The sequence below is a fragment of the Leptinotarsa decemlineata genome, unplaced genomic scaffold (genome assembly GCF_025532065.1).
Source record: "Leptinotarsa decemlineata unplaced genomic scaffold, Ldec_3_MD MMD2_tig00026282_RagTag_RagTag, whole genome shotgun sequence".
NCBI classification, from domain to species: domain Eukaryota; kingdom Metazoa; phylum Arthropoda; class Insecta; order Coleoptera; family Chrysomelidae; genus Leptinotarsa; species Leptinotarsa decemlineata.
This window is the reverse complement of record NW_027412668.1, coordinates 23,201,452-23,224,403: the sequence shown is the minus strand read 5'-3', so window position 1 is coordinate 23,224,403 and position 22,952 is coordinate 23,201,452. Positions and strand designations below refer to the sequence as shown.

Below are 22,952 nucleotides of genomic sequence, written 5' to 3'. Positions count from 1 at the left end.
TTAGAAAGAAAAATGTTTTATTGATTGAAAATAAATTATTTTATATACAGAAAAGTTCAAACTTCAACCACAGGAAAAAAAGGGGTTATAGTAACCTAAAGCTTGAATTCGTTGAAAACTAAACATTCAAAATTGAAATTGACTTATCATTAATATAGAATAACTCCAAGTGTTGAATAAGTGACTGAAAAATCAAAATCAATTCCTGAATTCGGAACTTGGGTATTTATTCTTGCCCCTTCACATTGAGAACTGTTGCATATGTTTGAGAGTAGTTGATAATGTTTCTTGGTGAATGTTACAAGTTCGGAAAGCCATTGTTTAAAAAGGTTTTAACATGTTTGATGAAAAAACAAATAAAATTAAAATGATGTTAAAATTATTGAGAATACCAACTAAAAATTACCAGACCGTATAAATCAGTCGAGTTAGTAGAAACAGAAATAATATGAAAGAAATTAAAAAAAAAAAAAAAAACGATTAAGCAATGAGTGTGAAAATTCGGAAAAATGCAAAGAACGCTAACTGAACAATATATCGTGTACTGAAAGAAAATGAATCGATAAATGGGTAAACAATAATTAAAATTTCAAATATAATACCTGAATATGCACATAAAAATGAATAAAAAACACTTCAATATGAAATTTATAAAGTTTAGAAATTCACATGATCATCAAACAAGACACCTCAATAACCTGTTGATAAAAAATTTCAAATCTGCATTTTCCAGAAAATCTATATTTTTACAAAGGACAATGTGCATATGATTTAATTACCAAATGACATTGAACAATATTCAAACACAGAAAAACTTAAAATGGCATGGAAGAACTATTCGTTTCATCAATTAATAATATCATATTCGTTTTGTTTTTTGTTATTAATTATACCAATTCTGAAATAGCTGCCTTTGAAGTTATATATTCATATATGAATATTTCTTACTTAAATAATTCCCTGTATAAACCATTGTAGTTTATTGGGAATGAATAAATGCTTGAAATAATAAAAAAATGGATTAACAATAAGTAAAATATCATTTATACAAATATAATGTATATATTCAACATTTCCCTATTGGTTAACCCATTTAGCAAATCACTTTCATCTAACAATATTTTTTTTTACAAATTAAAGTTCTTATTTATTTTTCTAATTATTTCTGTGTCAATTAACTGATCCGAATATTTTGGTCCAGTAGCTTTGAGTAGAAATTTTCAATAATTTTTAAGATTCATTAATTTTTTATTTGTTCTTCCGTAGATAACAAATCTGCTTACACCTCTTGTAATATTCACCTTTGCATATATTCTGACAATCTAAGTACAATTTTCTTTATCAACAGTAATACACCAACATTAAATGTTAACATGAGAATATCAAGAATAACCAGATTTAGTTTCTTTAACAGTATATCATTAACATTTTTTTTCACAAGCTGATTAGAGATTTCAAAAATAATGAAATTGTAAAAAAGTAAGTTTTCAAGTCTAGCATGCCGAAAATAAAGCATTCTGATATTTCAAATCTCCCATTTATTATCAATCCGAGCAGCTTTCAAAAGCTGTCTATAGTAAATCACTTGCATTCAAAATTAACAACCAAAATTACAAGTGTTTCTTGACTAGAGAATTACGATACCTCTAAAAGAAATGACATTAGACCCCTATTCTTAAAATGAACAGAGTACTTTATTGATAAGTCATAAATGTTTCCCTGTTAGACAAGATCTTCAAATAAGAAAACTATAAGAAATAAATATATTTCAGGCAACCACTTGAAAATAATTTTCCAATTTATAATATAGCATAACTATAGACATACAAAAGTTAGATTTTTCCAATCCTATAACTATCTTAGATTACAAAAGATAGTGACTCAATTTAATTGAATTAATCATGAGACCATTCCTAACTAAAACCTCTTGTTTGATATATGTTTGGAAAGTTTATATTATACAGGGTATATTGAAATGACGAAAAATATTTTAAAACTACAACCTATACGGTAGCTAATACAATCATTTTGTAAGTATATCAGTACCATGTCATTGGCCTAAAACAGTTTTTCAAGGTATACAATATCCGAAAGAGATTTCAATGAATTTTGATAATGCAATAAATTCTGAACTTAAGGACTAGTAATTTTCTCAATCATGTCTTTTAAGGCTAAAATATAATAAAAATTACAGCATGTGTTTTACATGGAATTCAATTTAATCACTCACAGCGCTTGATTTAACAAGTTTTTTGTTTCATCCAATGCTTGGCTTTTTTTTTCTATGATCATAATTAACCAATCTCTGGCCAACTAGATACTTGTCATTCTTAATATGTTCGTACAAATTTTTGAACTGTTTTATTTGTAAGTAAACTAGAATACTAGCCATAGAAAATAATAGCAAGCAGGGATACAATCGCCTCGCAACAATATTCCTCATTTGTAAATTGTTAACAAAAATCGGTACCAAGGAATAAGCAATAATGTAAGGTACTGAAAGTGCTAATCCAAAACTGATTATGACTGGAGCTGCCAGTTCTTTAATTATAAAAGTTAAATTCATATCACGAATACCATCTCTGTATGCTCTTTCAATGGCTGATCGCAGAAACCAATCAGGGCCCATCATTGTAACAGCACATGCTATTTTCGTATATAATACACCCAAGGCCCAGTCCTGCCATATGAACAAAATGGGCGTCTGTTGAATTGGTACTCTGAGTGGTACAATGACTACAAGCTCCAACAAAAGTCCAAACAATAACGGTATCACTCCCAATAGTACAATACTTGCTATGACGGTCTTGAGTCCTATTATGCCCCACTGTTTGAGTCTTTCAATCATTGCAGCTCTTCCTTGTGGCATCCAATTCAATATGAAGGTAACACCCCTAGCAACCACCCAACACACATAAAGACCACATGCCGAAGTGTACAGTTCGTGCACCTTCACTTCAGTCTGGGCATCTGTAGCAGAAATTTGGGGAGCAGGAGGGGAGGCACCAACAAGCCAAAGAGACATGATGTTGCGGCCCAGCCAGACCGGTAGAGTTAATGCTATTAGACTAGAAGCTACTAGCGAAAAACATACGGCGATAAGAAGCCCCACTAATCTTGGGATGAAGAAGGAAGGACGAGTATATGGCTGAAAACCTACAAAGCAATATGTTACAGAAATACATGAAAAATTATCTAGAGTTGGACCGACGAAAGAGTACACATGCATCAGCAATGTAGGATAAAACACATACTTTTATATAGCATCCTTCCCTCCTACAAGTGAAAAACGAAGACAAAAGCTCTTTTTTAAATGATTGACTGAAACACTGTCATCATGAATAATTTTTTACATTTTTTTAATTTCGATCGCTTTTATAATTTCAACCCTTCCTAATATATTTTATTATGCAAGTTTTCAATTTGACAAAATCACAACAGACATGTGAAATAGGCCTACTGGGGAAACAACGTTAAAAAAAAACGCGCTAAGTACACTACCTCATAGGTAGCGTGGAAATGTGTGCATATAATGACGATTACAACTTTTACAACTTTTTGACTCGTTGTATCTCAGAAACGGTGGCTCTAAGAAAAAAAGTATTCATACATTTTTTGTAGAGAATTTCATGAGCTACAATTTTTATCTGAGGTTATTTTATGATAAAACTTACCGTTTTCCTGAAAATCGTGAAAAACCAATTTTTTTCGAGATTTTTGACCTTTGACCTCGAATAAATTTTTTTCCAGACATTGCAATCATTCGGAATTTTAAAATCTTATTTTTAACTATATTTTGAACAATTACATGCGTTTGCAGCTTGTTGTAAATGTATGTACCTTCCAATGTCTAGATTGACCGAATTATAACTGATTACTCAGATAATTTGGCGACATATTGTGTTTAATTTTAAATATAAATCTTAGCATATTCAGTGTTATCCTTTGTTTAGCAGACATAAGAGACAGTGTTTCCAACATGTATTCCACAGATGTGCATTTATTACAACTCAATATTACCCTCATGGATCTGTTTTGAAGCTTCTGTATACTGCAATTGTCAAAGTGGGGTGCTATTATTGATTTATAAATTGTTAATTTTGCACATTCACTTATTTTATTTTTCAATCTATGTAAAAGATGAATTTTCGTCACATAACCACTTGTTTATATTTGATAGTTTATTAGTTGCCCCAGAACAGTACAACATATTGTCGTCGGCAAACAGTTTTATCTTACACCTTTTAACATGTATCACAATATCATTTATGTACAGCAAGGATAGCAGTGGACCCAATACTGACCCTTGAGGGACTCCTGAAATTACATTTGAAGTAGTGGATGCCACTTGATTATATTTAACTAGCTGCTTCCGATACGTGAGGTAATTTGTGAACCATTTTAATACTTTATAATCTAGTCTATACTTATTTAATTTCATTAAAAGTAACTCAATGTGGACCGCCTCTAATGCCCTTCTGAAAACCAAAAAGACAACACCGTTTGGTGTTAAGATAAAACTCCAGTAATCATTTATACTATTTATAGTCAAAATTCGTAAAGTTGATAATTTATTGACTAATTATACGCTTTATATTAATAGACTTTCATCTCTGTCTCCACCTTCGCTAATATAGCTCCGTTACAATATTGGCGTAAATCGATAATGCATGTGTATTCTTTTGTTTACCCAACTGAGGTTGGAAATACCTGTGGGAGGTTCCATCATGAGTAATGCTTGGTGAACTGCTCCCAGGCCGCCACCAATTTCAGGAGGATTTGGAGGTGGATTTGCGTTTTGTTCTCCTTCTTGATCTTGTTTCCCATCACCATTTCCAAGTAAATATGAATGTATATTCAAAATCCAGGCAACTACTCTGCACCAGTTTCTCACCAATCCTTAAATTTGAAAGTAGTAATTATGCAATATAAGCGGTGAATTCGTTAGATATACTAAAGTTTCATAATAGTAGGCACTAAGTTCTCAGAAATATTATTGCATTGAAAGGAAAACATTGTTGTCAAGTTGTGATTCTATATATTTTATTATTTCTATTTAAATCATACACACGCAGCTAAAAGGTCATAGAATAACGGGCGGCTAGAGAAATGTATTCAACAGCATCAATGTTTCAATAAATTGATGGATGTAGCCATTACTACGTGGTAGGATATCATGAAAAATGAGAAATAACATTTTCTATGTTTTTTTTTACCACTTTTATTTGTAACTAATGTTACTGTAAGGACATTTTCAAACTAATACAATAAACTAAAAAAAATCATAATTCATAATGTTAACCCTAAACACCACTGTAGTTAATAACAGTTGTACTTAACTTAATTGAGTAGCTGAATTTGGTTTAGCAGGTTACATCCGCAATGCTTATGCTTATGAATTTCCAAATATTTCAAATAATTGAGTTTTCAACCCTTGCTTGATTCGGTGTTTGATAGATATATACAGCTTATCTGCATATATCTTGTCCAACGAAGTATTTAACCAAACTAGCATAGAGATACGAAACATATGGAAACGTAATCAAACGGGAAAACGGTCGACTTCCGCTGAACCGATGAAGCGGAGACAGGGAAGATTGGTCGAAAGAACTGTAAATAGTCATCTCTCCGAGGAATAGTCCAGTCATCACCCGAAGACGATTGTGGATACTAACGATCAAAACGTGAAGTAACTTCAGTTTGAATTTTTTTTTCAATTATTTACTTCATTTTCAATCGTTCAATTTTTTGTCTTATTTTTATTTTAATGTAATTTCATTTCACGTTTGTTTTATTGCTTAATATAATGAAAAGAGAAATGAAAATTTCAATAAACAGCTAGAGTTTATTGTCAAGTTTGAGAATGTCCATATAGGACGAAACTGCAGTAACGTTAGTTACAAATAAAAGTGATAAAAAACATAGAAATTTTCATTTCTCTTTTCATCACGATCTCCTTCCACGTAGTAACGGCTACATCCATCAATTTATGCTTAATATAATTGTTACTTTTAGCTATTCATTTAAATTTTCAACTTTGTTTGTTCTTTCAGAGATTTCAAATCATATTTCATATCAGACAATGGAAATCTGAAGTGGTAGAATTCACCAACACTGTAAACCACTTTCAAACAAAAGCCTATGGCTTATTACTAATTTTTCCCGTTTCTTTCTAATTATACAGTTAGAATACTATGGATTTTTGTTTTCAGAATAAGTCAAGCAAAAAAATCAAAACATTGTTTTTCAATGAAGTCTCTTTTCAACTATTTTATAAGTCCTAAAATAGAAAAATATGTGGTTTTGAAGCACATAATTTTCAAAAACTTTGGAGCCTCCTGAAGGGTATAGGGTGGCCTTTTACATTAAATATCAAATAACTGCAAAAGAAGCCAGTCCGAGCCTGAACTTTATAGTCCTCTGAACAAATTAATATGAAGAAGATAATATTCACCTTTCAACCATATCCTGGTATGTGACTGCTCCAATAAAGCTGGTAGGATAACTTGAAGCAACAGCAATTCCAAAGAGAGCTCATTTACCTGCGTATCGTTGCTATTCAGTGACACTGTATATGGTAGAAATTTTGGAAACAACATTTTCAAGATTCTTATTGGCAGCCAAAGCATTAGAAGTACAGCACTGCCAAAAATAACTGCTGATATAAGTAGCTTCTTGATGTGCTCCAATATTGGTAAGTGGATCATTTCTTGGATAGGACTGAAATCGGGATCATTGAAGTTTCGTAAAAACCAAAGGACGCCTGGACGAAGAATTTCTCTCAGAAGAAGAATGAAAGAAGCAAAATAATACACATAGACCATCCCCACCAACCAGTGTATGAATATGGAGGTCCCTGGTGCGGAATTGAAACTGTTTTCTCTATCTTTAAGAGTAGCATCAAACATTGCTAGAGAACAAATATCTAACCACCATCCGCAAACCAGAGGAATAATTCCAATTTCCACAACACTCAGCATTGAAACTTTGACAACCACGTAGCATAGACCTAATATCCTCTTGGCTCTATCAAATCCTGTCCAGGCAGCCAATCTGTGTAAAATTACAAAGCCTATCCCCACCGTACAGTAACCTATAAGAGTTGTCAGCAACCCTTCAAAATGACTAGGTCTTGCGGAATCTCTTATATTCAGAAATAATAGAGTCATATGGCCCATGTGGTATGGAGAGTAGGCAAACACCAAAATAAAGAGGGTGTTGAGTGATATGACCCAAAAGACATGCTCTAAAAACATCAGAGAGCCGTCTAACCCCAATAACCGCTCCCAGGTGATCTCCTCTGCAGCTCGGTCCCATTCCATTGGAATCCAATTATCCTCACCAATGTTACCGTCACCTTCTTCCTGCTGGTCTTGGTTTTCTGGTACAACAGCCTCAGCTACTGAAAAAAACACATTATAGATAAGAAAAATTTTGTGTACTACGCCCTTAGTGCAAAAAGTTATTTCAATTTGTTTATTTCACTTATCCTTTTGAATATATTTCACTTTCAGAAGTGATGCATTTGCTGTTTATATTATTTTTGTATTAGAAAATTTGACTCTTTCCAATTGAAATATTTTCATAATATTAATGTTCAAGACACAAACTAGTTTTTCAAAAATAATTATTTTGTAGTTACCTTTTACAATCAAAACAAATAAACTTTGCATCATATTGAGGAAGTTTTGATAGCCCTATTGGATTTTCAAAAATATTCATGTAATATGGCGCTATTTAAAAAAAATATTTGAAAAAAATGTTGTCGAAACTAAGAAGTTTTATGTAGGTTAAATAGTTATATTATAAGTTTAGTATAATTTACGAAAAATGTACAAAAATAAATTGATGATGCACCTGAATTTTTTATACAGGTCGTATTGCATTTAGAAAAACTTCTAATGACTTCATTAAAAAATTTTAAAAATAATACCGCTTTTGATTTTATTTTAAATAAAATTTGATACAAAAAAAAAATCTGTTTAAAATCTGTTTTTCCGTTCCCTACGAACGACAACCTTCAGAAGTCGAAACTTGTGCGAGCTAAGGATTAACGAGGTCCTACGTTTTCCGTGTGATTCCTTACACGGGTTGGACGATAGATAGCAAGTGAAAATCGATCGTTCAGACTAGGTCTTGAACCACTGACCAACACGGCAGTCAATTCGAGTGAGTGAACAAACCACCAACGTCGAACCGCCTGGCTACTGACCGTAACATGTTACAACTTTTTGTTTATTTTTCATCTTAATCCAAGCATATATTGATGACAAAGTTAAATACATATACTGTTTTATAAATTTGATAAATATGTTTTTGCTATTGAAACATTTTGTGAAAACTGTCCATACTATTCCTGTTTCATTCTCGCTACATGATGTTATGTTGGAGAAACACAGTCTTAGTATTATATAATATAAATAAAATGTTTTTAGTGCAAAAATCTTTTGTATATGAAATATAATTAGAGATTCTAGGAGCTCTAGTTGCAAAACCATACTTCCATAGATTGATATTAAACTGTAGTACCTAATTTAAAAGTTTTGTAATCTACCTACTCAAGTTTCAAAATTAGGCATAATTCGTCCACCAAATAGTATTACTGATACTGAATTTTCTGTAACCTTAGGAAATTTTAAAATATCATATCTTGTTATAAGTTGTAGTTTAATCGTAACACTGTCAGGCCCTTTACGAACAGTTTCTGAGGAGTGCAAAGGTCAGGCGGGAGGAAGCGAAAAGGTGGAGCTTGCAGGTAGCCAATATATGCTCATAAACACAATATCGGCACAGAAGCAACTCGACAGTGATGGTACGTAAAATACGTTGTAATCGTGTGTTTCTAGGTTTGCGGTTGGATTATTGCAGTTTTATTTCGGTTTAGTTCAGTTCGTAAAGTATGAGTTGTGCTTAATATACATTAAAAGACAAATAGAAGGTTGTTGGAGAGACGTTGGTCCTAAAAAAAGAATGAGTTCGAGTATAAGGCGCATTAATAAGTAAGAAAGTAAAAATTTTTGATTTTCAAAGAAATACTTTTGTGAACCGAAACTAGAAATTTATTGGAGAAGTGAAAAGTTTATTTACGCCGTACAGGCTACATAAAGTAAAAATTTTACGTGTAGTTTATAAAGTTCAACTTTATGCACTAGAGGGTGTGAATTACACTTTTTGTACTCACAACATATCATTCATGTGTTCCATAAATAATAAATATGTGTCTTATTCTTTATTATTTCAGGTCCAAAACAAACAATGTAACGAATGAGTTACCTTTAATTTTGGAAAATAATAAGAATAACTATCCCAATATAGAAAATATATCTGCAGATCAATTGGACAGCGATAACAGAGAGATAACATCAGATACGAATTCTGGTGAAGATACAAAAACCCAAATGGATGGTAAAACCAATGAACGTAAAAAAAATAAATTTCAAAAAGACTGTTGAAAAAGGAATTATTTTGGTTGGGAAAAGAATTATAGATATCGACCATTTTTTCAATGCACTGAAAATAATTTCACTTTCCGAAAATCATGATCCCGGTACGAAATGCACTCTGCAAAATATTGTTGTTATTGATGAACATCGTTCTGTATTCGCATCGACTATAAAATTGAAATGTAACATGTGCAATAAATATTACAATATAAAAACTAACTATGATGCCGAAGGAGTGAATGAACAAGTAGTTTTGGGGATCCTGTCAATAGGATTGGGATACAAACATGTTAAAAAGATCACAGCAACATTAGAAATTCCTTATGGATCCCATCGAACATTCGATTAATTTCACAATAGAGTTTGTGAGAAGATAGAGGAGAAATCACCAGAAGTAACAGATGAAGCAATAGAAGAAGAAAAAATTGCTATTGAGTCTGGAAATATTATTAACGGAATTCCATTTATTACCATAAAATGCGATGGATTTTGGGCCAAACGTCGTATAAAAGGAATTATACGTCATTGTCTGGTTGTGGTGTGGTGATTGGTGCAAAAATTAATAAAGTCATTAGCATGAGTAGCATGAGTGTTTGAAATAAATATTGCGTTGTGTGTAAAAAACATGAAAATAAAGGAAGTCAGCCAAAGCCCCATCCCTTTTTCATAAATTGGATGTTGTCTTCAAGTGCCATGGAATCGGATGTAATTGCAGCAGCACTTCAACAAAGTTTGGAAAAGCACGGAGTGATTTTCAAAACGATGATTGCGGATGCAGACAGCTTCTGTTATCAAAAATTATTGGAACGCAACCCTTATGCAGAATACAACATTACAGTGGAAAACATTAGTAGAACCATCTCCTAAGGAATTATGTCAATAAGTTGGTAGATATTTGCAAGAACAAACATGCTGGCCCCGCAGTTTTGAGAAAACAAATTAAGGTCAAACGATTATTTTATTAGTACAAATGAAAAAATCTATATGAAATATACCCCAATAATTATCAACATTAATATATTCTCGTGTAATAATACTTTTTTTTATAATTTCAGGAGAATCTTCTGCGGTTTAGATCTTCAGTAACACAGGCTATCGAATATAGATCAGAAGAAAATGCTTTTTTTTTATGAAAAAATCGAAAATTTAAGGAAAGATAAATTGAATGGGCCCAGTCATATTTTAGGAGAACCCAGAAATTGTATATCATACTTCTGCAAAGAAAAGTCGAATGCAAACTCAATAATAACTGATACGAAGCTTACAGGTGAGTGAAATTCATTTATCAAGATAAGATTAAAATTTAATTAGAAGATTCAAATTAAAACATTGATGGTATGTGAATTGTATACTAACTTATCATTTTCTTTCAGCATTCCAAAAGATTATTATATAATGTCGATACGAATACTGTTGAACAGTTTAATTCCATCATTTGTAAAAACATAGGTGTTCAAGACGATCCTTTCAAGCAAGATGTGAAACTTCTGCTGTGGAATGGAATACAAAACATTTTGTGTCCATTTTATCGCAGTCGCTAACAGGTAGAATGCCTGCACTAACAAAAAAACATTGAGGAGAAATACACACGTCGTCGCAAAATTTGCGTTAAAAGGAGGGCCTGGCAAAAAAGTAACAACAAGGATTACGGTGAATGTTGCAAAAAACCAGATTTAGATGATGAAGGATTTAAAGTATGTAAAGAGGATTTCATCGCTGAAAATTTAAAAAAAAAACTGTTGAAGAGCTGAAAAAATTTAAATCCTTTCTAAAATCCAATGTGGATGCAAATTATGGCATGACGAAAGGGAAAAAAGAATAACGGTATCAAATTTTGGAGATGTCTGCAAAATACTGCCAAAAACATCCAGGAAACGATTAGCAGAACAAATAATTTATCCCAAGTACTTATCTACGCCAGCAATAATGCATGGAAATCAATACGAAAAAAGGGCCCTTGCAGCATTGGAAATAGAAGTAAAGCAAAAAATACTAAAAGGTGGTCTTTACGTCGATAAAGATCAACAATTTCTTGGTGCTTCACCAGATGGAGTCTTGCAAGACGGTACTGCCATTATAGAGGTGAAATGTCCATATTCGGCAAAATCGACTACTCCTCAAGAAGGAATCGAAAATGGAAAGATAACGTTTTGGAGAAAGAAAACTGGAGCTGTCAATACGAATCACAAATGGTATTATCAAATACAAGACCAGTTGCATGTAACTGGATATAAAAAGTGTATATTCGGAGTTTGAACTTTCAATAGAATCAAAATTACGGAAATTGAAAGGGACGAAAATTTTTGGAAAAGTAAAATGCAGGGACCCTTACAAAATTTCTTCGACAACCATTTAATAAAGGAACTGGTTAATCCTAGAAAAATAAGAAATATGCCACTCAGAGATTAGAAGTTCAATTATTCCTTAATTGATTGTTTTACTGCAAATAAATTATTTTGATAATATAACTTTTTTAAACTCTCCAAGTTGTGACAAAGAGAAATATTTTGCATTTTTGTTTCTTTGTATATTTGCACGTAGTTCACTTTGGGCTTCAAGTAATACACATACTTTCATTAGGAAGAAAATTTACTGAGAAATAGACAATGTTTTTCGCCTACCTCTATCGAAAGTATACATTTCCTGATCTCATTGTAAAAAGCAAAGTCGTACTTTTCCTCCCTAAAGTATGGTACGTCATCATTGAAATAACTTATTGACATTGACAACCTAAACTACTTATATTCTATTATATAAGTATCAATTTTACCGTTCATTTGAAAAACACCCAGTACTTTGCAAATTGATACAAATCAGTGGAAGGTGAAGTATTTTCAAAAAGTAAATACCTATATTCAGAAAATGAGTCAGATGTCACTAGACCTACAGCAATACGATGTGTCAATAATTTCGCAATCTCTTACTGTCAGTCTCGATAGCGCAGCGCTTTGATGCAATTCAAGTGAATACGAGACTCTCAGGCCCCTTGCACCAAGATTCTAAAGGAAAAATTGAGTATATAGTTTAAAATGAAAAACTCACAGAATAACCTAGACCAAACAATAAATGATTATTTTCCTTTTTTTAGTGTGTTTGTATAAAAGCTTTTGTTTGAAAATGTTTTGTTATAATTTTTAGTTTTATTTTTTTAGTTCTCTTGTTATTGACAACTACAAATAACATTTTTTTCCGTTTATTTCGCCTCCATCGTAATTTTTTTTTTAATCATAATCGCCTACCTTGAAAACCCCCAGATTTCAATTTTTAATAAATCGGGCGATAATCACAAAACTCGTCCACCATTCTGGAGCCACCACGTTGAATTTCCCAATTTTGACATAAGAATCATAATTTCCGACACCAAAAACCCCTAGATACCAAATTAGATTCGAATCAGACTATAATCACAGAACTCATTCGCCATATGAAGCCTCCATTTTGTTTTTTCTGTTAACAAAAATTTCATAATGCATTGTCACCAGGATTACGTAAACCTGCAAAATTTCAAATCAATCGGATGATTAGAACTGGGTCAATTTCAACTTGCAAGCTTTCTTACATTGTTGGTTAGTTCGTTACCTGCGAGTGAACCTAATCCTACAAGCGTATAAATAAAAGCTTGCCTAAATATTCGTTATGGGCTCTAACCCATAATTATAATTTTGACCACTTCTTGTGAAACATCCAGTCCTAAATATTTATTCCCAATAATTTCCGAATATTCCATTTACATTTTATTGAAGAAATATTAAAATATGTATTCGCGCGCCGCTGTTCTAGGGGCGTGGCTACTACCGCAAACTTTCTCTGAATATTCTATCGCACCTGAATTCAGTCAACTAGCGATGATCTGATGTGAATAATTTGCCTAACTAGTGGCGTTTGTATAAATTCAATTTTGCAAAATATGATCTTATAATTTTTTTTTTTGAAAACTGAGTGTTATTGCTACATAGGCATTGTAAGTTTCGGACGAAGACATATTTGAATTTTTAGTAAGCATTATCCTGTGCAGAAGTTCAATGAAACTCCTTCAAACAAGACATTTCACACAATAACATTTGGAAAAGTATTTTATTTTCTCAAAAAATCTCTTCGTCCAAACCTTCCATGCCCTTTTCTGAATATAATGAAATGAGCAGAAATCCTTTAAACATAATTGTCATTACACATTTTGATAAAGGGTACGTGTCTGTAGGCATACCTGACAAAACCAGGCCTCTCACTCTTAATTTAAACTTTTCTATACCTATAATATTGTCATTGATGGAAAATAAAAATTATTGTTATAATTATTAGAGGTATTTTCAATAAGGGGAATATTCCTATTAACTTCTTGTGAAAATTGTGTTTTTACATTCAAACCACCTCATTTCAGATGGTTTCCAAATATTGTCAAAAGCCAAATTGTCAAAAATACTAATTTCTGAAAATATTTTATTTTCGAAATTCACAGCCTCGGTGTACCGCACTGTAATTATCGATCCAATAAAAGTTCATTTAGAAGGGAATAGAATAGAATATCCTTTATTCGCCATAAAAAAATACAATAGTATTATAAGGTTTTGTCAAATATCATATACCATAAGAATATCATAAAAACACTAAATGAATAAATAAAAAATAAACAAATAAGGAAATGAGATGTGAACAATTTCAATATAAATATCACTGCCTATGTATATTGTAAATTCAAAATATTAGTTGGTGTTGAAGTCAAATGATAAAAATTCGTTGATACTATAAAAAGCGTTTTCCAGGCAGATATTCTTCATATAATTTGTAAACGAGGCTGTATTTAAGTTTTTTATATCTTCTGGTAGTTTGTTAAATTAAATAGGACCATAATAATTTTTCGAAAAACGGCAGTGATTTAGTCTTGTGAATTCAATTTTAATCTGTTGTGCTTGTCTGGTGTTATGTGAATGAAAATCGTTTCGATTCAGGTATAAGTGAGGATTTTTTTTACATAATTTATACATGAATAGACGTAAAGAGAAGGTAATGTAAATAATTTATTATTAATAAATGTTGTTTTAACGTCTTCTTGATAACCCAGTTTGAAGATAACTCGCAAAACTTTTCTTTTCTATAACACTCTTTTTGCATGAGGCGAGTGCCCCCAGATTACTAGACCATAAGATACATGGGACATAAAAAGTGAATGATAAGCAGTGATAATGGTTTCAATAGATGAGATGCCCATTAAACTTCTTATAATATAAATGCTCGTTGCCAATTTTTTGCAAATAAAATCTACATGTTTTTCCCAAGAGAGCTTTGGATCCATTTGGAATCCAAGAAAATTAATCGATTCATTTTGGTCTATAGGCAGTTGTTTGTGTGTAAAAAAGTAATGTTGCGTTTTATTTGTATTCAATTTTAATTTATTATTTGTCAGCCATATATTAGCATTCGATTCTGCTACTTTCATTTCTTTAACTATAGCCTCGTAATTTGTGTTTTGGAGCGTTAATGACGTGTCGTCAGCAAATTGCGTAATCTCAGAGTCATCTTCAGTTTTGAAATCAATCACATAAATCAAGTATAGAACTGGTCCCAAAACCGAACCTTGGTAGACTCCGTTTTTTATTTCTTTGGTATCAGATGCCTTATTATTCAAAAAAACGTATTGTCTATGTTCCGATAGGTATGATCTCACAAGGTTAATTGAGTTTTCCTCAAATTTGAACCTCTCCAATTTTTTAAGCAGAATTTCATGTGACACACAATCGAATGCCCCCTGAAGATCGCAGAACACTGTTCCTGTGTGGACACATTTCTGAAATCCTACGACGATTTTATCTACCAGCTGCATTACAGCGTCCGTGGTTGATTTTCCGTTCCGGAAACCGTATTGGTAATCTGGAATGATGTTATGTACCTCAAGGTGTTCTACTAACTGCAATTTCAGAGCTGCTTCAAATATTTTGCCGATTACGGGAAGTATTGAGATGGGTCTCAGTTTACATAATTCTTTGGCATTTTTTTCTTTCGGTATTGGGATCACTTTAGTAATTTTAAGGCAATCAGGAAAAATTCCTGATTTTATTGCTTCGTTTATCAACTTTGTTAAGGGTGAGATTATGATATTTTTGATTATTTTTATTAAAAAGATATTTAGTTCATAATGGTCAGCACTAGTTTTATTTTTCATTTTATTTATTATATTTCTAAACATTAAAGGTTACTTCCCTAAATTTAAAGTTTGGGAAACAGCTAAAATTTCCTGGCAATGGAGAAGTTACATGGTTTGTACTATACTGTGATATATATCGTCTGCTTTGTTAATGAAGAAGTCATTTATCTCATTTTCGTTTAGTTTGATTTCTGTTTTTTTGTTTTGCCCCTCTCTTCATTTATTATATCCCAACACGTTTTATTAATATTATTCGAATCCTTTATTTTCCTGTTATTAAACTCTCTTTTTGTAATATTCAGTTTTTGTTTGTATTCTTTTTGATATTCTTTTTTTAGATTTTTTATATGCATATCATTAGAAATTTGGCATAGTTCTGATACGAGCTGTAATTGACTTTTCATGGTTTGGAGCTCATTTGTGTACCAGTATTTTTTACTGCTTTGTTTGTTATTATTTTTTTGTTTGAGGGGAAAACAATTTTCCATACATGACTTGAGTATGTCAATAAATTTCAAAATTTTTTGTTTATACTCCATTCATTACAATCAACGAAATCCCAATTCTGCATGTCTAATTTCTGGAAAAAATTAAATTTATTTTTTTCATTTCTGTAGGATCTGTAATATATTTTGTTGCTATTACGTCCATTATCACTGCTTAGCATTAATTTCATATTTACGATGTTATGGTCGGATAGGACCGGATCCCATACTCTCGTGAGTGCATCCGTCTCAAAGTTCAAGAGAAAATTATCAAGGGTATTTTCATTTCTCGTTTTCTGAACGAACGAATTTATCAGTTGTGTGAATTTTTTTGGTCTTAGGGTTTTTTTTATCATTAAAATGTACATTAAAGTCTCCGTTTATGATTACTTTTTTGAAGTTAAATATTTTTTCCAATAATAAGTTGAAGTTTTTTAGGAAGATTTCAAAATCTCCGTTTGGGCTACGATATATTGTGATTATTAAGAGCTGAAAATCAACCAGCTGGATAGCCGTTAACTCACAGTGTATTTCCACCGATAGATTTTGAAGGTCAGTCCTGTTTTTGTACTTCATTCCTTCTTTACAGAGAATCATTACCCCACCCCTTTCGAAGTTACATCTAGCATAAAACGAACAAACGTCATAATTTTCCATTGCAAAACTTTCGACCTCTTACCTTGTTAGGTGATGTTCATCTAAACAAACTATGTCGTATTCAAAGTCTTCTAATAATATCGATTCCAAAAGCAGTTTTTTATTTCTAAGTGACTGAACATTAGCAAGTAGAATAGATACCGAACTTTCGTTGTTTTCATCTCTCAAAGTTATGTTCTGATGTAAGAGGGTTATGATAGTTATGATATTCGGCAATTAGTGATAATGCAATAATGCTGATTGGCAATATTAGACTTCGACCTAAAATCGGGAACAAGAGTGTGTGGGGATTCAGCTGCCACCTTCTGAAGATAACAGATCCATCACCCCTGAAAATGTACCTTCGGTAAATGTAACTTTTGATTTGTATTGTTGGCTTGTTGGACCATATTTTTGAAAAAGCGTAACATTGTTGAGGGCTATGTTGTACTTTTATTTTAATAAAATTTAGTATTTTCTATCTATGATTATTATTTTTATATAAATCCTCCCATCTGAATTAACCCCCAAATCGCGAGCCATTTGGGCCGCCACAATATAAAAACAATTCTCACCTCCATCTTGTGCTGGAACATTCTCATCAATTTCCGCCCTGACTGCCTCTGGAATATTTTCCAGAGCTCTTTCAACTCCTTCAACTCCTTCAACTTGTACGTTCTCTCTTTGTAACCAGTCAGGACCTCCACCATGCAGAATTTGTTCGCGTAACCACACTAGGCCAGCAAAGGCAAAAAGAGTGCATGTGACTACAAAACAGCCTTGAAATATGTCGGATAACAAATTTTCTGAAGACACAATCTCAAATGGTAGTGTTAAAATGGCATCTACATTACCCGCAAATATAGCCCTGTAATAAAACCTAAAGTTATTCCATATCTGTAGAGAAACAGCCAATTATTTTAAAAATACATAAGTCAAAAATTGATTTAAATGATTGTATCTGAACTGAAATTTGTTCTTATACCGTTCATTGTGAATGGTTTTCGGTTTTTCTTTAGACAAAAACATAAAAGAATGGTAAAATTTCAGTTTAAAAAAATAATAAATTCAAGACCACTCACTATAGTGAGAGGTCACTAATGTAAAAGTGGACAAAATTTTGATGTTAATAATAGTATATGATTTTTCAAGCGAGAAATTTGACAATTTCTCGCGAATAGAATATTATACTTTTTCTATGGCTCCCGAATCAGAGTACCTAATACTATTAAATTCAATAACAAGAAACAAACTATAAAAAGCATTGGCACTGTGCAAAAGTTGCAGTGTGCATTTCTTGCGGAAATGTTTTTCCACAGAAGTTTTTTTGGAACGTGTGAAAAACTATAAAACAATAGATGAAACAAGTATTATTTGTTGTGAAAATAGTGATATGGTACCTACCTCGAGCTTAAAATAAGTCTCTAGACCCAAAATATTCCAAATTAATTGATGCGTCCATCAGACATATGACGGAAGATACCATTCAATTCAAATCATTCAAGAAAAAAATGAAAAATATACCATATTATTAGAAAATAAACTCCTCTTGAATGAAAAAATACCACCGAAAAAATGGGGAATAAACAAAAAGAAAAATCCCAAAAAAAATCTTGTAAGACAAACAACAAAAGTTTGTGGAATGCTCAGAAATATAAGAAGATACTAGGTGATTCAAATATAAACGAGAGTTTTTTTGGTGATTTATTTTTATTTCAAACGCAAAAAAGAATATAGTTTATTTTTCTACATAATCTCCTGTTCCTGTTCGCTGTAATGTTGGTGCGAGGTCTGCGGTCATGGCTCTCATTTTCAACAGGATCACGACCTTCCACGAACTGTTTATGCCATGCAAAGTCTCTGGCTCGCGACAGGCTCTCTTCCCCGAACTGAGCAGTCAATCTCTTCAAGATTTCGGCCGCAATTGACGGATATACCTCTTGCTCCGACATCGTCACGGTGGACACTGAGAGGGTTCACGTGCCCACATGCTTCCCCTACTCCTGACAAACCTACCCAACAACAAACACAGTGGGAACGTTCACCCTCCACTATTGTGCCAGAAGATCGAAAAGTCTCGTTTATATTTGATTCACCCACGTATGACCCATTAGCAAAAAATACATGAGACATCAAGTGAAAGGATCAATGTCAATAAAAATACCACCGAAAAATTGGGAGATATAAATCCCAAATAAAATTTTGTGAGACAGAGGTTCCTAATATGGGGCTGATATTGAATACAGGACCACTGGCACTCGAGTCAACATCTACACCAAGACGAAAAATTATAAGCTTATGTGATATAAACCTATTCAAATTTTTAATTATTCTGATTTTATCATTAAGTGAGGCATTTCCTATTTTTCTTACTTTACTCAATTAAAAATAGTTTAGTAAGTGAGAGGATAAAAAAATTAAAAATATTAGATCAGTGAGAATTGAAATCACAATCTTTCATATACAATCCCAGATCTCTACCACTACTTACCTGATACTCATAGAAATTAGAAATATCACAGTTTGAGCGAGATGTTCATAGTAAATACGGGTTTGAAAATGGAAAAGGATTGTTTTTCGAAATGTTAACCACTTAAGAAAGTTAAGTATCAATATTTAATTTTTTCAATTGACTTTCCTCAATTTGAAAGCAAACTTTATGATATGACAAGTTACTGACTAATTGACCTTTACAGTAGTTTATATACAGCAGTTTATATACAGGTCATAAACCCAAAAAAAAACACTATAAAATAATCAGTCCTCCACAAAAAATTTCGTTAGAAGAATATTTTCAGTTTGCCTTTTATAACATTTTAGCAGATTTTTTGTTGATTTAGCTTCGTTTATTTGTCATATTGTGAAAGGTTAAATACTCAAAAATCAGCAAGAAGCATGCTTGTCATTAGAATCCGATCTTTTTCTTCAAACTCCCAAAAGAGGATTGCTCTTAAGATAAGAAACTTTAAATTCGAACTAAAGGTACAGTTGCATAATATTTCTGATGAAAAGATAATTGAAACCTATTCTGGTTTAACCAGAAATGAATACCAATCAAGAACTTCAAATAGGACAATGTATATGTATATCAATCAATTTCAGAAAACTAACTCAAAAAATATGTGTAGATCATGCAAAAAATAACTTTCAAACACAAACTGGAAACATTAAATTACACAAAAGAAAAATATGTTTGAAACAAATACTTTTATGTGAACACTGAATTATACAAAAAAACACTTTTCTCTATTTAGTTTGTATTCCAAACATTTGTTATGGATTGCTTCACAATATAGGTTAGGTTAGGTCTAAAGTGAGTGGGTCTATTCGACCCTCCAACGCAACCTGTAAGGGTTTATTGTGGCTCACACCTATTCACACTCGACCAAATAAACCCAGCTTCACAATATAGTAAATAAAAGAGGTAAAACTTCACTCACATGGAACACTGTCATCCTCACTAGTTGACATCCAATGGCAATGACACTTGCCTTATTGCCTCTTGAGCACCAATTTTGGATAACATTATAAGATGAAACACTCAATGCATTCATAAAATAACAACTTTATGTCAAGAATGAGTTTATTCTGCACATGTCATCGATGACAGTATATAAAGACATTCATTAGCTTATTTGATTAAATCACCAGTTTTTTCTTGATAATCAGAGAAATATCCTTGGTTTTTCTTTTTGTTAAAGATTTTATGTTCATTAGTTATTTTTGCAATTTTTATTCCATGTTTTGAGTCAACGTTATGAATATCATTATAGTCAATGAAAATATTCTGGTTTTCTCTGTAGTAGTTTCTAAGATTTGCATTATTTCATTATTTTTTCAAATTATAAACACATACTCTTCTAGAACAAAAGCTCAGTGAAATTTTTAAAATTCTGCAACATAATTTTCATTTGCCATTAATTATATCAAAAACTCTACAGAACTTTTGTTTGTGAAGAGTTACCTGTATATTCTACATGCAGTTATTGGTACTATTCCCAACCATGCTGTTCCAACTAAAGTGTAATGGAACCAATATTTAACGGCAGTTGCCACAGATGATAACAATCCGGCAGCCAAATCTTTCAAAGGCAGCCTTCTCGGCATGTCAGGAGAATAAATGGGAGTAAATGAAAACCTATAACCACAAAGTTCGCAAATTTCTTTTCTCGAGTATCTCATCCACTGCACAAGGCACTCCTGATGAATCCACTTGATGCTTCCTGTGCATATGCAGGGATGGAAGAGTGGTCTGTCTGGTCCTCCCTCAGATCTGCACACCCTACAGATGTCGGCATTGGATGCTTCAGGATCCATTGTCAATGTCTATAAAAATATAATTATTATTAATGGGTACTACATCGAAATATTATTGAATCGTCTTACAGTTATTTTAAAAATTATGGAAAACTGGTTGAAATATATTCATATTCAACATATCATAACTGATGAAAACTCATAACTCAAAAGTAAATTTATCACTTTTACTCCTCCCAAGTTTTATTTGAATTGTTTTTTACTAGTAAATATACGTACTCGTATATAAAAAATAACTTTTAATTGACACCTCAGAAATATTGAAATATTTCACCTTCTTCTTCTTCTTCTTCTGGCGTTGCTTCCTTACACAAGCGCATTTGATCAGAGAATTATTTCAATATTTGACAGTTTGACAAATGCATTATGACTCAGGAATTATTGAAAAATTATCCTCTCCTCACAGTCTGAGTACCCCTCAGAGTAATAAGACAGAGTTGCCATGACTGTACGGTGCCTATACCAATACAATACATTTGTTTTGAAACGGGTATCGTCCTATCCTTTTCTGTACAACTCAAAAGGAGGTGGGGGGGTAATGAGAGGTTATGGAGAGTTTGTTTACATTTGAAGTAAGTTGTGTTCAAATAATTTCTACAGAAAATTCGATTAATTATTTATTAATGATCATGGAAATGAAGCCATTTTTTCTACCTCCTACTGGATTATTATTCATTATAGAGCCATACATAAATAAAAATCTAGTAGGTGGTAGAAAAACTGGCTCCATTTCCATATTCATTAATAATAAATCAGATTTCCTGTAGGAACTATTTTAACAGATTACATTTTCACCTGAAATGATTTATTTTATAAATATATAAAATCCATCCGGTTATCAACTGAAAAGACCGCCACTGTTTTATGGTCCAACTTACTTCCCATAAACAAACAAAGTTATACTGCCTTCAATGTAAGGATGGAAAAGGCCTCTCAATTGTCTTTCGTTACTCTGAGGAGTACCCACATAACTTTCCGTGATCTTTATTAAAAAAAAAAAAGAAAGTTAGTATTTAATCAGCCTTTTCTCCGTAAAGCCCCTTGCGATAATATTATTGGTCTGAGAGTAAATTAAAAAGAATATTTTATGAAACTGTCGAAAACTCCAAAAAGAGGAAAGATTTACTTGGATTATGTTAGTAGTTTTATTCACCATTTTATTTTTCATGAGAAAATTACATCAAGAAAATTTTGAAGATTGACGTGAACTTTCTCAAAAGACTGAAAATTACACATGTCAAATAATTACATTGTCTCTGTTCCAGAAACTGTAAAGGCCCCCGCACACTGGCAACTTTGTCAAAGCAACTGTTTGGTTGCATTAAAGTTTAAAGAAATCTAAATGACGCACACGGTAGTGGATGCAGCCCAGCGCACGGGCGACTTTTAAATAGCCGTGTCTAAATAATTGCGTCTAGACCTATTCCAAGGGTGACTAAACAGTTGCCGGCAGAAATGAGCAACGTGAATTTCTGCTTAACCTCGCGCACTGTCAACTATTCAGTTGCTAGACCTTAGGCTAATTGCACACACACCGATTGTGTACGGCCGATTTTATACCGGTCGTCCAAATTCCAATAGTGAACCACATGTGGGAACGGGACCTGGCACACATGCCTACTCGTGATCGACGCCGATCCGGCGTCGATCACCGGTAAGCATGTGTGCCAGGTCTCGTTGCCACATGAGGTTCACTATTGGAATTTGGACGACCGGTTGATAGGGAAGTACGGGATATAATAGGAAATTTTAATAAATCATCGCAATCCAGGGATTTTTCTATGGGTGGAGATACTCCTGAAGTACCGACATCGGTGGAGAGTGAAATAGAAACTGAACGTGAAACTATTTTGTATAGTGAGGGAGCCTTAGGCCCATTTACAGTAATTGTAGAATTGAATAAAGAATCGGGAGTAGGTTTGGGGCGCTTTT

At 32.5% G+C, this 22,952-nt stretch overlaps 1 protein-coding gene across 3 annotated transcripts; it reads right to left on the bottom strand.

The window, feature by feature from the left end:
* On the bottom strand, nt 1-21,334 carry LOC111510280 (E3 ubiquitin-protein ligase MARCHF6). Of its 3 annotated transcripts, none has more exons than XM_074180104.1 (6): nt 21,090-21,334; nt 20,668-21,029; nt 17,279-17,571; nt 6,455-7,399; nt 4,711-4,899; nt 1-3,156 (listed from the first exon to the last, which is right to left on the bottom strand). In XM_074180104.1, exons 2-6 carry the CDS (start codon nt 21,018-21,020, stop codon nt 2,258-2,260), a joined length of 2,679 nt encoding a protein of 892 aa, XP_074036205.1. In that variant the 5' UTR covers nt 21,021-21,029; nt 21,090-21,334; the 3' UTR covers nt 1-2,257. The 3 variants fall into 3 exon arrangements, with proteins under 3 accessions (XP_074036205.1, XP_074036204.1, XP_074036206.1); XM_074180103.1 differs by having other exon boundaries at nt 6,455-7,402; nt 21,090-21,332; XM_074180105.1 differs by lacking the exons at nt 20,668-21,029; nt 21,090-21,334 and adding an exon at nt 20,144-20,299 and having other exon boundaries at nt 6,455-7,402.
* Nucleotides 21,335-22,952: the final 1,618 nt, after the last annotated feature.

Excerpts from the sequence above, each read along its gene's own strand:
- LOC111510280 (XM_074180103.1), bottom strand. The coding sequence starts at position 21,020 with ATGGATCCTGAAGCATCCAATGCCGACATCTGTAGGGTGTGCAGATCT. Across the intron at positions 4,900-6,454 it reads TACCAGGATATGGTTGAAAG|GATTGGTGAGAAACTGGTGC; the intron begins GTGAATATTATC and ends TTCAAATTTAAG. Across the intron at positions 3,157-4,710 it reads CATGATGGAACCTCCCACAG|GTTTTCAGCCATATACTCGT; the intron begins GTATTTCCAACC and ends ATTGCTTTGTAG.